This window comes from Montipora foliosa, chromosome 6 (genome assembly GCF_036669935.1).
Source record: "Montipora foliosa isolate CH-2021 chromosome 6, ASM3666993v2, whole genome shotgun sequence".
Taxonomy (NCBI): domain Eukaryota; kingdom Metazoa; phylum Cnidaria; class Anthozoa; order Scleractinia; family Acroporidae; genus Montipora; species Montipora foliosa.
In genome coordinates, this window is record NC_090874.1 from 10,187,626 (window position 1) to 10,205,125 (window position 17,500).

The following is a 17,500-nucleotide window of genomic DNA, read 5'->3' on the forward strand; positions in this document are numbered from 1 at the left end:
ATTACAGGTTGAAGTGAGTTGGCAATGAAGTTGAGAATTGATTCGTGTCTCCAGGTAAAGCGATCAAGGTAATGTTGACAACCAGCGACAATATGGAGGAGTTACTCAGGGTTAAGGCAAAAGGAGCAATCAGGACTTTGTGATAATCCCCATCTTGTCATATTCTTATACGTGTAGGAAGGGAGTTGTTGATGTAGCGAATGGTAAAATTGTAGATGTTCTTTAATGGGTAGATGAGACTGGGAAGACAACCAAATAGAGTTAACAGATGACAATGGGTGCTTGATAACATTTGTAAAAAAGAAACCTTGAGATGTTAAGTGGTGTTGCAGTTTGTCTTCTTGATTAGAACGGAAGTCTTTAAGAACTTCCTTGGTGGATTTGAACACATCGTATTGAATTTTGGTGTGACTGCTTGACGACTTCCAGAGATCTTTTAGGGAATCATTCCGTGACTCTTTTAAGGAATTGCGGAGAACTGTTTTGCACTGAGTAAATTTAACTGAAGGAGGACAAATATTAAGGCCAAATTTATTGCGTTCTAGAAAAAATTTTCTCAGTGTACCAGATATCGGGATTTCAAGCCATTTTCGAACATAGCCGTTCACAAAAGAATCAAGATTTGCTATTATCAGTCCAGGTTTTTGATATGTCAGCTACAGTAAAATGCCAGGACAGTTTAGATAGGACATAACGGCGGTACAGCAGAAGTTTGTTTTTGGGATGCAGTGGTTTCTCATCAATGTCACACATCAACTCTTGTACAAGAGAGGACAATTCTGACATGTGTCGGTTGTTAGACATGTTATAATAATAATAATAATAATAATAATAATAATAATAATAATAATAATAATAATAATCAAATCGTTTACATTCAGCCCCAAAATTAAAGTGAAGTTGAAGCATTAGCGTCGACGAGGCTGGAAGGGCATCATCTGAAAATATATATAACTTCGAGTTATCTTAATTATTTCCTGATTATTCCGAGTGGAAAAAATCAACGATGGCGATGTTCACGAAAATGTCACTTGCACAATCGATAGTCTTTCGCGATTTTTTCACTTCGTTTACTTTGTCACGGCAATGTTAGCGAAGTATACTCGAAATAAATTGGTAAAGGCGGTTTCAGAATGAAAGATTCTCTGTTGCCTGCTCGTGGTTGTGATCAAAATTTAAAACTTGGTGATTTCACAACCGGTGGCTCAGTTGGTTGAGCACTGTACTACAGTGGCCCGTAAGAGTCTTGCTGGTGTTGTTATTTTCTGCAAGTCGAGAATTTCCTATCTCGACTGTTAACTCGAGATCTCGACTTATAATCATAACCTTAACCCTATAATGCATTATAATGCGAGATCTCGTCTTACAATGCGAGATTTCGTCTTACAATGCGAAATCTCGCCTTATAATGCGAGATCTCGACTTACAATTAGCAATTATTGAATGAGGCTGAGTAGGATATGAAGAATTCTGCAGGTCGAGGAGAGTGTTATCCACCAAGGCCGAAGGCCGAGGTGGATAACGTCCTCCGAGATCTGCAGAATTCTTCATATTCTACGAAAGCCGAATTCAATAATTGCTTTATTATTCATTCAAAATATTTTCTTCGCTCAAACTTCTAAACCTATTCGCAGCCATTTTTCTTCTCAACAAAAATAACACAATCTCGTCCCCAGCTTTTTTCGGTCAACGGTTAAATAATTTGCAGCGGGCTGCACTTTTAACGTCATTTTGACGTCATCGGTTCAATAATCTGCAGCGGGCTGCACTTTTGACGTCATTGATTCGATATGACGAAGTTTCTTTCCAAATTTGGTGAACAGCAGCTGGTTATGGTGAATTATGCGTGTGGTTTTAACCAATCAGAAACGGGGAAATATTTTGAACGAATAATAATGCGAGATATCGATTTATAAAGCGTGATCTTGACTTAGGGTTAGGGTTATAAGTCGACATCTCGCGTTGTAAGTCGAGATCTCGAGTTATAAGTCGAGATAGGAAATTCTCGACTTGCAGAAAATAACAACACCGGTAGGGTGTAGAGACGTAGTCTCCCGTGTTATGATCTGACTTTGTCTGGGCGGGGCATCTTTCACTTCCAAAAATTAATGGAAAAACTGCGTAACAAGCAGTAAAAGGAAAGGAAAGGAACTTTATTTAAGTGTCTAATCTTTGTCTTTTAGAACAAATAATCCGAAAGGTGAAAACAAAACCCATAAAATCGTCATAATTTCAAGCAAAGTGGTGAATTCGTGATTGTCGATCGGTACTCACTGGAAATGGAAGAAAGTGGAGCTCCTGTTGGCTGCTGCTGTCATAACTCAGTATCTACCTACACAGTTATATGTATTGAATAACCAATAGTAATAAGATAAGAATATCGTCTGATTGTGATGTTCATTCTTCCTCTGTTTCTATAAAGCAGATTTGTAAACCTTAAAAGAGATGGTACAACAACAAACGTTCCTTCTTGGGCTTATTTGCCTCGTTGCATTTGTCACAACGAAAGGTGAGCGACTTCAACTGTTAAACTTTGTTGTTTTGAAGGCGTAACACTTCATTATAGGGCTAAGGTTGTAGATGCACGATGCTGGTTGTCCTACAAACTTGTTCCTAGGGTCTGGAGACCCTGGAAACGAAGCTGGTTGTCCTATAGCTTCGCTTATTTGTCAACAGAATGCAGGGTAACTCGAATTTTTCAGAACAACGTAGAAAAACTACATTTCGAGTCCTCTAAATTAATTCCAGTCTTTTTACTGGGGCGAACCCACTAAACTAATGTGAAAAACATTTAATTAAACACGTGCGTTTTCTGGAAAAAATGTAATAGACAAACGCCTCTTATAGAAGCTTAGTCCTTGTTTGAAATAGCAAATAACCGAGAATGATAGATATTTTAAGAAAGTTGTTGAACAAATTTCTTCTCTTTTATTTTCAGCTCAAACGAACTCTTCGTCGGGTTCTTCAACTACTGTTAATTTTACATTTCGTAAGTATTAATAATAATACTGAATAATAATAATAATAATTATAATAATAATAATAATATGTCCATCCCTACTGAAAAGAACACTACAGTTAAAGTTACTGAAAAGCTGTCAAAATATAAATATAAAGGCCTCGAAATCGAGATTGAGCGAATGTGGGGGATGAAGGCCACAACGATCCCAGTTGTGATTGGAGCGATAGGACTAATAAAAAAGGGCTTGAAGAAATACACCAAACAAATCCCGGGTAACATCAAAATTAGTGAACTGCAGAAGATTGCACTGCTAGGAACATCTCGCATCCTAAGAAAGACACTCTCTATCAAGTAGGATAGAGTTCTACCTCATTTTAGCCCTTTGCCCAAGGAATGGGCTTGGCTATTGTGTTGTAAATCGGCATAAAGTTAAAGGAGATAGAATAATAATAATAATAATAATAATAATAATAATAATAATGATGATAATGATAATGATAATGATGATGATCATGATAATGATCATGATTATGATCATGATCATGATCATAATCATAATCATAACTCTTCGTCGGGTTCTTCAACTACTTTTAATTTTACACTTCGTAAGTGTTAATAATAATACTGAATAATAATACTGAATAATAATAATAATAATAATAATAATAATAATAGTAATAATGATCATGATCATGATAATGATGATGATAATAATAATAACAAAGTGGATTAGTGTCTGATGAGCCATTGGCCAACTGACTACAGTATATGGCTTATTACATGGAGGAATGATTGTTTGACTCATTGACCCTCTGAATGATTATTTGACCGATTGCCGTGAATTACGGGTCCGTGCAATGACGAGAGCACTAAATGGTCAAGTTGTCCCTCTTGAATGATTGACTGAATGATCTGACCTGGATCGACCTACAAGTTTCAAAGTTGCTTCTTATGAAATGTCAGAATCATAAATCTGATCGTGACATTCATTGTTTATTTTCGAAAACGCTCTAACTTCCAACTGAGACTGACAAGTGATCAATGAGCAGTGCATTGACTGCCTTAATGCCTGTTCTCGTTTTCTACTTTAGCTTCGCATTGCACTGACATCAATGAAAACATTCGTCAAATTGGTGAAACTTGGTTGAACGGCTCCTGTGTGGAATGCGCATGCGTAAATGGCAGCATAAATTGCACAAAGTACTTTGTTGAAATAACGCATGGATTGTACAAGGTATCGGCGTCTTCCACATGTGAGCTGTGTGGTATTCAAGTACAGACAGCATCGTTCTTAAGTGCCTGCAAAGGTGAGTGAAATAGTATCTTTCCGAGGCGCATAAGTGCTTACAGCAGTTTATACAATGCAATACCATACATACAATACATACTTAATTGACCGCTCCCCCTAAGGGCTTTTCAGAAACAATCAACGCAATGGCGGAACAGAACAACAACAACAACAACAACATTGTTTATTCAAGTTTTCTTCGTACGTACCGGTATCATATCATATGATATTTTTATTCACACTCCGATTTTAGAGTAGCTTGGTGTAGCTAGTATCTCCGAACATTTACCCTCCCAACAATGATACACCACAGAGGACAGACCACAACACCGGGATCTACATGCCCTACTCTTACCGACTAAGTGTGTGGGTTCTTTTACGTCCCACACGATTATGAACATTGAAGGGTTGTGAGGCGCGGCCTACGGTTTATCTTCCTTATCCGAGAAGACTAGAGAGTCTAACCATTTGCAGATGTCATTACAAAGGCGGCGCTTTCTTCTCAGTTATTTACACACCCTGAGTGTTGGTCCTGCCAGAGTTAAACTCACGACCTCCCACCTGACAGCCCGGTGCTCAACCAACTGGGCCACCGATGTGCGGTCGATCGTATTAGAACTTCTTTCGCAAGTGATTGACAGAACTTTGGAGATTTTCGGCTGGCATTCGCGAAACAATCGAAATTGCTTACTTGGTCTATTCTCTCTTTACTTCGTTTATTCTATCCATTTTTCTTTTTCTCGTTTTTTCCTTAATTCTGTTTCATTATTGTAAGCGTCTCTTTGCTTGGTACAATAGACAGACAAGTCATGAATGCGAGTCGAAATGAAAACTGTCTACATCTACATCTCATTCTAGCGCTGGAGCACTATTTGGGGACACTGTAAACTGAAATTAACAATTAACGGAAATCAAGTCAAATGATGGTTTTTTCAGGAGAGGGGAAACCGGTGTACCCGGAGAAAACCTCTCGGTGCAGAGTAGAGAACCAACAAACTCAACCCACATATGACGCCGAGTCTGGGAATCGAACCCGGGCCACTTTGGTGGGAGGCGAGTGCTCTCACCACTGCGCTATCCCTGCACCGCGCCATCTAAATGTTCCAGCACTCGGCAAGTCCCTTTTGACTTATATTATGGCTGTTTCTGCATAGGTGGTCTCCTACACCATAAACCGGCTTTTTAGAGACATCACGCCAAGCCGGCAACTTCTATTGGAGAGAACAGGACAGCCACAACATCGAAGACTAACCCCTTTTCTTCTCGAATAGTGTGTTGGTTCTTTAACTTCTCACAGGGAACCAACAATCTGTCACCCAAGAGTAAGATTTACCCAAATTGGCCTGGTCCCCATCAGCGTCAGACCAAGTTTTGCGCTAAAATTAGCAGTAGACCCAATGTTGAAACCAATTTATTTTCCCGCAAAACTTGCTTTAAAAATAGACATTTTTCTGACGCTGATAGGGACAAACCTGATACCAGATTCTTGCTCTTGGTTAATTATTGGACTCTTGAGAGAACTTATGGACATGGAGGATCTTTGAGACATGGGTACTACGATTTATAGTCCTTATCCGAGAGTCTTTTTACGTCTCTGTAAATCGTATGCTCGATTTCCGCCACTCTATCTCTGGATTCCGATCTTCGTTTCTCCCCGCTCTTCGTAGGAGGAGCACGGGGCTCCTTTCCCAAGACAGCGACTAGTAATCGAGCCTACCGTGAATCAAAATAGTTTAAAAATGAACGGCTCTAATATTCGTTGAAAATGTCCTCGGACACTGATATTTACATGCGATGGCATTTATTTCAAACAGCCTCTGTCACTTTTGTTTCATTTTAGCATTTCTTGATAACAGAGCAAAGCTGACCAAATGTGCGTCACAGGGCTTTTATATCCGGGACTCTCACCTCTGTAATGGAATAGAAGAATGCCCGGATGGATCTGACGAGACAGATTGTGCAAATGGTAGGTGACTCCAGGCGAACAGCCTTTTAATTATAGTAAATTACCTTTACTGGGAAGAGGTATTTTTTAAACTCTCTACTTGCACAAATCCCATAATACACCTTCATTCTCTAAAAGTTTGCATAATCATTGTTTAAAATTTCTCCTGGGACATGATGATGTCCCAAGAGAAATCGAAAACAATGCCTATGGAAATTGTTTGGGGATAAAAGAGGTATATTATGGGATTTGTGCAATTAGAGAATGGATTCAAAACTGCATGTTTGTATGACAAACGTCTTGAGCTCCTCAACTAGATTATTTGCCAATAGAAATACCTTGAATCTCTGCTGGTTCAGGGTAGGTTTTTCTTGGTATGACAGAAAGAATGTGCCAATATCAGTGGCGGACCCAGGAAAGAGCCGCAGCCGCCACCCCCTCCCCTCCATTTTAGACCAAAGTCATCTAGGCCGAGGCTTTGCGCCCACGGCAAGTCTGATAGCCCTTTTACTTACAACAAGTTCTGCATCCGCCTGCCATTTCTAAGTTCTTACTTGTTGCATAAGACACATGTAGAGGATAGTAAATTGCGCTCGAGCTTCCTGGATTCATAACTGGAGCGACGTAATTTATAATATGAGAAATTGTTAAGCGTAGGTTACGTTATTTTGAATAATTGTCGACGGATAAGCGCGAACGTGAGCTAGGTGTTATCTTTTTACATACTTACATACTTACATACTTAATTGACCGCTCCCCATAGGGGCTTTTCAGGGCCAATGAAACACAATGAACGAAACGACAGAACACAACAACAACAACTGTTAAGAATCCCAACTGGCTGGAGGCAAACCAGTTGGCTATTTACAAGTGCAGCTGGGAAGTTAAACCTGGGACTACCAGGAACAAATTCAACGAGTGATTAGAACGGGTCTTGAACCCGGAATCTCCGGATCTCAAGGCAAGCGCCCTAACCACTGGGCCACACTGCCTCGCAGCTCTTCAACATATCACAGCTCAAATGAGAGGAAACGTTACTCTCTGTTCCAATGGCCGTCAAGTGGAATCATTTAGCAAAAACTGCAAGGATGCTAGCAATTGTTCTCAAAACTTAAGAATCCAAAATTGTATCTCAGGTCAGAAATTATCACTATTTTAGGAAAGTCAGTTTTTGTCTAAGATATGCACAGTCTTGAAATTGAAAGGCAATCTAAAATCGAGCTTCCATCAAGCTCTTTACTGAAATAGCGATTCCCATGCAAGTTCTTTTCCTTCCCAGCCTTTAAACAAACTGGATAGCCCAGCTCTACGTCGAGCCCTGGTGCGATTTTGGCGCATGCGATAAGCTTACGACAAGCCTACGTCATTGACTTACGATTGTCGCAGCGTTTTAAATTATGTTTCAAGATGCTACAACATTTTTTCTGACGTTCATGACAATCGTAAACGAGTTTTAAGTACCGTGTAAATCGGCCCTTACACAGCCAATTTATGTTAACCTTTCATGCTTTAACCTAGGACGACACTGGTTCTATATCAAGGACACGAAATTACTGAATATCACTGACTCCATCAAAGTTTAGCCATATTGGGGAACTTAAGGTTGCTCAAGCCAGTTTCAAAGCTTTCAAGTAATGTTCTTATCAGAAGGTTTGGCACTACAACGCTGTATCACGTATTAGGAATGTTATGGTACCATGAGAAACACCAATTATTGCTGAACAAGATGCGGTCATTATTGTGACGTAGTAAGTCACTGTGGCAACGGGAAGACCCCGAAATAACACACTATTTATTTTGTTTTTAGTTGCACATAGCTAAAAAACAAACCCGCACCCCATTTTCTATTGCTGGAAAGTGATCAGAGGGCCAAGATGAAACTCTCTGAAAAGTTAAAAATATATATATGTACAGCAGATTCAGAGCCACCTTAACTCCCTGATTTTTTTTTTCAAGGTGGCTCTGATTCTGATATGAGCAACTAAAGCCAAAATATAGGGTGTATTTGCTGGGCTTTCACGTTGCCAAGATACTTTACAACGTCATAATAATGATTGCATCTTGTTGTTCGGCAACAATCCGCGGTGTTTCAGATGGTATCATAACATTGCTGTTTCGTGATACAGTATGTAGTGCCAATATTTCTAAGGAGAGTGAATTTTCAAAGTGTTGAAACTGGTTGGAGCCACCTTAAGCAAGCAACGTTATTGAGCCACGGACAGAAACCGAAAGTGAACTGTTTTCCGTTTTAACTTGTCTTGACACCACCGCATTTTATTGCCAAGTATCTTTAATTTTACTATTGTTGACAAATATAGAGTGTTTTCACGTGTTGTCACGGCGGCCCTGTCGGTGTACCCAACTAATCCTCCGGGAATTGAGCACTATTATAACGCAAACGTTTTCTTTTGTTTCGGAGAAAAAACAAAATCTGGGAGAAACTATTCTTGGTTTTCACGTGACGTCATCAAAATTAAAAAAATAAGGCATTTTCAATCCTTTTGATATTTTAGTTTCGTTAGTTAATACAACAGCTGAAGACTTATCTTTTCACAAATTTTCAGTTCGATAGCGTTTTTCGTCTTGTGATAAAGCAAGGTTGAATTTCTAAGCTTTTGCGTGACAAGATGTTAAAATGGCGGCCGAGAATACTGTGATGTAGTTTATCTGCTGAGATTTTGCAATCTGAACAGTCCTTGAATGGAAGTAAGTACTCATATAGATGTTTATGAGCCCTCAAAAGACGATTACAGGCTTTTTATAGCAAAAACCGATTTCATATGTTTTTTTTAGCTTCCGGCCGCCATATTTTTGCCCCTGAGAGGGACACAAATGTGGCGTCTCCATACAAAGCCTTATAAATTTGATTAAAACATTTCTTCGAATATCTCCCGCACGAAACATCGCATAGACCTGACGCTTTTCGAAAGTGTTTGAATATTCATCTTTTTTTACCTTTTTGATTCTTGACTTTATTTGTTGAATTGTTTTGATGATGGTGTGACAGTCAAAACCGGCAATTGACCTTGCATGCAAAATGTACCTTCCGGTTTCCGCAGGTGGATCAAAAACGTGGCGCGGTTAAGAGTAGTTTTGCGTATCTGTGTTACTGCGGTTGAGTTTAATGGGGTATGGTTCGACGACCATTCAGCCAGAGAATCTGGTTTATTGCCATTTTCATTACTGCCCTGCGGATTTTTCAGGAGATGCGTCTTATTTCTCTATTTTCATGGTGATAACTTTAAATTGGACTTCAACTATCGCGTTTTTCTTGGAAAAACCTTGATTCGTCGTCATTTTTTCCTCGATGTAACTGAGCTAATACAAAAACGACCAGTGGGCGACCTGCTAGCAAGTTCAGAGCCGTTTGCCAACAGGTGTCTTACTTTCTATCCTGCCGATGTCTTTGAAATAAAAATGAAAGGAGTTTTCCCGTTAACTATCTCCATAACGTCGCAAGCAGCCACGTTTTCTTTGCGGTTTCTCATAAAATACGTATTGCGGGCGAAAAAACAACGACTCAGTAAAGAGATTCAAGGGACTGGTACGAGAAATGCAGCACGGTAACAACATTAAACACTTAATGACTGGTCCCGAGGGAAACAGTTCATTTTGTTTCCCGAGAATCTCTATGTTTCCCCGAGGCGCAGCCGAGGGAAACATTGAGATTCGAGGGAAACAAAATGAACTGTTTCCCGAGGGACCAGTCATTAAGTGATTTGTTATATAGCAAAACAAATGGGTCAAGCATTTTGAAAGAAGCGCCCAGATTCCAGCGACAACATCAGGCCACCTTCAACTGCACGCTCTGATCACGTGCAACAGCGGTCAACATTTGGCGGGTAACAGTGAACTGTTCCCCGTTTGACGTAATAGTTTTCGCAATGTTGCCTGCCCATGGCATTTGGCGGTAAACAGTTTCATTGTTAAATGCCATGTGACCATGAACTAGCCAATGAATGGGCGCGCTGTAGCGGGAAAAACTCCAGCTATATAACAAAGCGGTTTGTGTGCGACAGAACGTGACTGGTGTTTCCGTGGCTGAGATTTTCAAGAAACTAAGGGGCAGATGGATTTCTATATTACATTCGAGGTCGGATATATTTTGTCTTCAAAATGTCCTCTTTCGAAATCGAAAAATAATGCTTGACACATACACAACAGTTCAAAACGAGCATTTTTAGGCGAAAATTTTTGGCGACCACAATTTGTCATCTGGTGGCTGAAACTCTTTATGTAGTCGCCAGTTGACGCCCATATAAAAAAGTTAATTTCGGACCCTGTGACATACATTATAATCGAACAAAGATAACTTCGAATTCTGTAATTGTGTGAGTTTGGGTCACCTAAACAGTGACATTAGGGAATTTAAGCAACGACAACGGCGACGGCAACGAGAACGTTAATAATTTGCGCATTTAGTGACCAAAAACAATAGCTTTGCACGCTCTGCACGTGCGTTTTTCACTTTTGTCCATTTCTTTGCCGGTGGCTGCAAAACAACGACGTGAAATAGCCAAATTTGAGGTTTTATGAAGAACATCAGCACTCGACGATAAATTTTCATTTTCTCCCGTAAATTAAGAGCCATTCCGACCAGGATCATTTTTGAGGAACTACCACGCCAAATTAAAAAGTTTGAAATATAGTCATGAAGTGGGTACGGGAATTTATAATTATAAACTGACGATCTTGTTGCCGTCGCGGTCGTCGCTGCTTGAGTAGCAGTGAAATTAATCGAGTAGGCTACTCAAGTAACCTACTTGTTTGATTACGGTAATTTCACCTCAAATTTCGTTTTGATTTCTAAGAACTCACGTGTCAAGACGAGGACGGTTTGCAGTACTTTGAAGGCGCCTCATGGTCTGTTGGTGCCTGCATGCGGTGCTCCTGTAATCGTGGCTCGATTCATTGTTCAAGGAAAATAGTTCTAGAAAAGTTCCTTGAATTAATTCCTCTGCAAAATCGACGCATTGGTGCTCAGGTTACGTTTACTGAAAGGTGTAATCAATCGGAGTGCAATGTGGCGCGCTATACGGAAAAAAACGCAGATGTTTGTCACGGTGAGTTAATAACAAGTTGCTGTTGAGTTATAACCTTGTAAAGCAGTATAGAGCACTACATTTGAAGTGCAGATTAAAGACGGAAGAGAGAAGTGGTACAGTGGTCCTCTCACTTATCTCGACTGAATTTAAGATGGCTGAACACAGTTTTAGATACCTATGTCTCATTTACCTTTTTCTCTAAAACACTTGATCCTTTGGTCGCCAAAAAGGTAGCAAGCAAGTTAACAATACGAACTTCGGTTTTTTTGATAGTTAAGCTGACGAATACGCCGTTGCCATGGCAACATGAATAAATATAAACAGGCCTTTAAAATCGGTTTTGTTTATTTGCAGAAAACCTGGTCGTTAGATTTTCTTTATAATTTGCATGCAACAAGCTTGTAACGATGCTCACAAGTTAACATTATTTTAATAATAATTTGACAGAGAGATCTCTAATTCTCCCTTGTTGAAGGTATACTGGAATATCTAGAATTTCCTCGGTTAAAGTTCAATTTTTTTAAATACTCCCGTTACTTATTTCCTAAAATACTTTCCTGCCAAATTTCGTTAAAATTCTAACTAGTCGTTCTCGAAAAATAGGCGTATTTCCGAGAAAGCTTTTCCGCATTCAATCGCAATTTTTTAGCTTACTACGCATGCGCTGCATTTAACTGGGTTCTTTCGCTAATAAAGAAAAATCTGCGAATTGCGGAGATCTTTGCATCGTTACCTTTTCTAACATACATTTCTCATAAAAGACTAAAACACTTTGTTCATTCATGGGGAAAAATAATACAGATAGCGGAAGCATTTCTGAAAATAAAGAAAACCGATTTTAAAGGCCTGTTTATATTTATTCATGTTGCCATGGCAACAGCATATACGTTAGCTTAACTATAAAAAAAACCGACGTTCGTGTTGTTGTTAGCATGAATGCTACCATTTTTGTCGACCAAAGGATCAATGGCTTAAGACAAAAAGGTAAATGAAACATGGGTATTAAAAACTGTGTTCAGCCACCTTAAGCAATAGACTAAAATTTGAATAACAATACTTATACATCTTAAACCTGACATGTCCGTGGGAAAACCTTTGTTTAAAAAGCATTAACACGAGGCTTTAGGTGTAGAAGTATCGTTATTCAATTTTCAGTGTTATTTATGCAATGGGTCTATTGGCCGTATTCATAAATTGCGGCTAAGTAATTATTCTTTTGTCTTTATGCTAATCATCCTCACTAGCCTCGTTAGCACGAACAAAATTCAGAAGAATTTTTGCTCCAAAGTGAGGATAGTGCGGATGATTAACACAAAGACAAAAGAATAATTTGTTGGCTGTCATTTATGAATACGGTCTATTGTCTACCACGGACACCAGAAAAAATTCAGGGCCCGGTTGTTCAAAAGCCGATTAACGTTAATCCCAGATTAAAAATTAACCAAGGAGTCTATTTGTCTACTCCCAGATGTTGTTCATCGCTGATATTCGGTAAAACCTTACATTAGAAGAAGTCAATCTTGAAAAACAAGAATAGTCAGAAGATACTTTCCCCAAAAAGTTGAGAACACGAAACAAAAGTTTACGCTTATCCTGGATTAAGTTAATCGGCTTTCGAACAACCGGGCTCAGGTTTTTTCAACGGGATTTGAACCCAAGCTGCTCCCACTAAACTCAGTAGGCATGAATGCATGAATGCTTGCATGAATGTAAATCAGATGTTGCTTTTTGATTGGAGAAACGTTATTTTGAAGAAAGGACTTTAAAGATTGAGACTTTGCTATCTAATGTCCTCCAGCTTGCAAGTGGAACGGTAAACTACATTATTACGGTGATCGCTGGAAAGAGAATGGAGTCGACTTCTACTGCGCCAGCGGTTCCGATGAAAGCCAGAGGGTAAGGCCTGGTTGCTACGTGGAAAACGAAAGAGTTAAATGCACGGGAGCAATACCAGGTCAGTCCATACGTTGTTACGTTGCCATTGACCAGGTCTCTCATTTGGCAATTATTTTGGGGGGAGGGGGATAGGGGTAATGTGGGGGAGAAAGACCTGGAAACGAAATTCTTACTCCTAAGTAACAAGTACCTTGCTCAAAGCTTGATGACAAGGGATCGTCCGAGTGAGAGTGGTTCAGAGTAGGACCAGAACTTTAGATAATCCCAAATAGTCTGAGAGTGAAAAATATCTTCTTCAAAAGAAGGTTGGAAAACGGAAGATTCGTTTAAACGTCACATGAATTTCTTATGTCGCGTTCTCAACAGCCTAACAGACCGTCCTCGCAGAGGTATTCCCCAACCTCTCCCAACAGGTTTTCTTGGGAGTTTTCCGTTCCCGCCCATTCGACTAGTGAAATATTCAGATTTTCGGGCTTAGTAGTAAACACCATTGAAAAGAGTTCAGTGCCATTGTTGTGATTACAGCTCCTTTGCAACCAAGTTGCAGTTATTGCAACTTTGCAGAAGCATGGAAAGCTATCTTTTCGCCACGAAAAACTAATAATTCCTACTGGTTTTTGTCACAGGAATTAGACAGCTGTCTCTTTTATCAAACGATGAACTTTTCTTGTGTGATAGTGGGGATGAAATCAGACCAATCAGCGCCAGATGCAACATTCAAAGAGATTGTAACGATTCGTCAGATGAGAGAAACTGTGAAAAATGTAAGAAATGACATATGAGCTTCACTGTTAACCAAGTCTTGGGCTGAACTGTGTCAAACATTAATGAAAAACTAGATTACCATAACACAAAATACATGTAATATCAATCATTAACAAAGTTAAAGAAACAGATATTACTTCGTGGTTGGTGAAAGCGTACGATTTCTGTTCACGAGTTGTAAGGAACCACAAACCATCGAGTGCCATCGAGTGAGTGGAGCGAATGAGTGAGTTGCGATTCTTCACAACGAGTGAATAAAAATCGTACGAGCGAACCAACCATGAAGTTATTTGTCTATTTTATCAGTACTGAGATTTCTTTCAAACAGTAATGACAACAGAAATTAGACGACGAAGTGAAAACTCACACAAATATTCGTTTAACTTCGTTGCTGGAATGCCTTCAACTTTTGTAATTTCATTCTTGGTTTCTAAAAAGGCTTGCAAGCAGTTTGCATCTTGTTGTGCTTTTTGCAAGGTGGCTTGGTTCTCTTGCTCAGCGATGAAATTGTCAACCAAACCGGCGTCCACAAACCTTTCCGACAACTTGAAAAATAAAAGGGCAGCTTGCAAGTTTTGGCATCAAGGATAATGTAGTTTCTCGAACGATCACCTCACTAATGAAAAACGCCGATCATCCAATCAGACACCGCGAACGATGATTTTTCACTAGTGCAATTTTATCGTTCGCGTTGCTGATTGGTTGTGACTAAAATCAAAACGATGTTTTCATCACCGTCATTTCTGTGGGTAAATCTCAGTACTTATATGAGAAAGGGCGGCGATCAATTGAGTGGCGTAATATCGGCCAATCAATCACAGACAGACGATGAAATTAGCCAATCAGAGGTCAAAGCAAATACTTGCATCTGGCGGGAGGCGAGGAAAAACGCGTGCGAACAAAGCACAATCAGTCTCACGCTTGTCCTTACCTCCCATAAGTGGCAATGTGTAACTTTGCAAAACCAAAGACATCACAAAATGTAGCTGCTTTAAATTGTTCTGTTGTTGTTTCTCAGACTACTGTCCCTATGTTATGTCACATGGATTTCTGTGGAACAGGACACAATTGGGTAAACAAGTTTTGAAACAATGCTCATTGGTTGACCCCACTTGGACAGGTAACTCCTTTTACATGCAGCGTCATTGGTTAATGCCATTAGAGAATTTCAGAAACGACGAAAGGCTACGACAACGACAACCCCAAAAAGCAGTAATACTATTGGTTAAACGAGGGAAGATGATCGTGCTGCAGTGCCATTTCTCTTTGGTACTCTCCAAGTTGAAGAGATCAAATTTAAGGTTTTGACGACAACGTGGGCATACAAAAGTGAACTCAATCTGTCGTTCTCTCTTTACTTCAAACCCGTCCGTACCGATCCAGTTATAGAATAATTCCCCCACATACAATTCAATGTAAACAAGATGGTGGAATAAGCGTAGCCGTAATCGTTTCTTAAACTCCCTATTAGTCTTTGACGGGCGACGGGCCCACTCCATACCAGAGGAATAAAAATATTTTGCGTGACCCAAAAGTCTTATTCAAGTAGATAAAACGCAAAATGGGTGGGGTTTTTTTTCGCAAATGAAACACAAGCTTATGATAACTACAGCGGAATGGGAGTGACAAGAACAAGGTCCAAATGGATTTAGCCCATCGCTCGGCAAATTTTTACGATTGTTTAAATTACATCGCATTAAGCCCCCCGTGATTGAAAGAGTAAATATAAAGCCGCTAAAAGAAGAAGTCAAGTCCAGAAGATGGAGAATGAATGGGCATGTAGTGAGGGAGGAGATGGACAGTGATTGTAATGTTACGATGACGGTTAGGGGACTGTTAGGGGAATAGGAAGAGGGGAAGACCGAAAACAACATGGAGGAGGACAGTGCAGAAGGAGAGAAAGAATGTTGGATAGGATTCTTGGAATGAGGTGCGGGTTGTTGCATTGCGTTCAGCGCTCATGATGGAGAAAAATTAATAATAAGACATCAACACAAAATGCGCGCCATGCTTTCTTGTTGGATGAAGTAAGAGACATCCGGGGTTTCTTATTTTTACAAATAAGCAATATTGTACAGGACACCCAGTGTAGAGTAACAGGAAATCACTCCTAACACGGGCTGCAGCTGCCGACATCCAGGCAGAGGTGGAGAAGCCCGCATTGTGGAGGCCCTCTGTGCCACTAGGAGCGCGGAGGCTTGGTGTCGTTGAAAGTGAAGGTGAAGCCCCATTACCAGAAAGATCGCCTAGTATGTTAACCTGCTAAGCCCTGATGTCAAAATGTGTATTGTCTCAACAGCTCTGTATGCATTTGTTTGGTACGTATTAGGAGAATCAGTTGCACCGATTAGGGACAGTTCAGCTTATATCAAATCATGTAGGTTGGTTTTTTAGGAGAGAGGAAAACTGGAGCTAGTACCCCCTCCGAGTAGAGTAGAGAACCAACAAACTTAACCCACATGTGACGCCAAGTCTGGGAATCGAACCTGGGTCACATTCGAGGGAAGCGAGTACTCTCACCACAGCGTCATTCATCATTTCATGTTAAACTCATGCACAGCTTTTTGTATTCCTTTTATTAGGACCATTTGGAAGTAACTGCACCAAAACCATTTTCAGAACAATATGGAAGCACAACACTTCTTGCACCTGCGAAAACAAAATCCTACTGGAATATTTCAAAAGCAAGGTGGGTTTAACGAGGTTTGTACAAACAAACAGTCAATTTGCAGTCAGGCCGTCTTGCCCAGGTATTCTGCTGTTTTCGAACAGTGTGTTCTTAAAGTTGTTGTTGTTGTGTTCTGTCATTAATTGTGTTTCATTGGCCCTGAAAAGCCCCTATGGGGAGTGGTCAATTAAGTGTGTATTGTATTGTATTGTATTGTATTGTGTTTTACTTCTCAATCATGTTACAGAGTTTATGAACTTCATTGAGTACAGTTATTACTCAGCTTTCTATTTATTACCCTTATCCGAGGGGACCGGAATTTCCAGCCAAAATCTAGTGCAACTTCAGCTTTACTAAAGCCGCTGTTACACGTTGAAACTTTAGCTGAAACTTGTGTGCAACGGCGCTGCAAAACGAGTTTCAGTCTTGCACAGTGTGATATAAAAGGTCGAAACTTGTTCGGGAACGTTGAAACTGGTCCGAGAATGTTGAAACTGGTCTCGAAATGTTGTTAACAGATTACCGCAAAACATGTTGACACCAGTTCCATGGCCTTGCCGGTTTCTGATTGGCTTAAACAGCGTAACGTAACAAAACTGAGCAAGACCAGTTTCACGGATGTTACACGGTAAAACTCCGAGTTGTTTTTATGACCGCTGCGATCTTTGTGACCGTTGCAGATGTAGAAAGCGGCTCTATTCTTTTCGTGAAACTTGTTTCGCAACGAAAGTTCGAAACAGTTTCACGAAACCGACCATGCTACACGGTGCAACGCCTCCAGAAACTTGTTTAGCAGCGCCGTTGCACACAAGTTTCAGCCAAAAGTTTCAAGGTGTAACAGCGGCTTAAACCTACTAGTGTTCACGAGATACCATGCATATTCCGGTGACAAAACATTCATTTATAGGACTTGTTTTCGTTGTTATAGGCG

The 17,500-nt window shown here is 40.0% G+C and overlaps 1 protein-coding gene across 3 annotated transcripts in view; it reads left to right on the forward strand.

Annotated features, from left to right (window-relative positions):
- Nucleotides 1-17,500, forward strand: part of LOC138006627 (uncharacterized) — a 45,855-nt gene that overhangs the window by 1,774 nt on the left and 26,581 nt on the right. The window contains exons 1-10 of one of the 3 annotated variants that reach the window (XM_068853075.1): nt 1,985-2,031; nt 2,423-2,509; nt 2,939-2,989; nt 4,054-4,269; nt 6,091-6,216; nt 11,007-11,258; nt 13,039-13,194; nt 13,763-13,900; nt 14,920-15,021; nt 16,484-16,590. In XM_068853075.1, coding sequence (XP_068709176.1) covers nt 2,446-2,509; nt 2,939-2,989; nt 4,054-4,269; nt 6,091-6,216; nt 11,007-11,258; nt 13,039-13,194; nt 13,763-13,900; nt 14,920-15,021; nt 16,484-16,590 — 1,212 coding nt within the window. In that variant the 5' untranslated portion in view covers nt 1,985-2,031; nt 2,423-2,445. Of the gene's footprint in view, nt 1-1,984; nt 2,032-2,422; nt 2,510-2,938; nt 2,990-4,053; nt 4,270-6,090; nt 6,217-11,006; nt 11,259-13,038; nt 13,195-13,762; nt 13,901-14,919; nt 15,022-16,483; nt 16,591-17,500 lie in introns of those variants that run through there. The other 2 variants (XM_068853073.1, XM_068853074.1) reach the window with 2 other exon arrangements.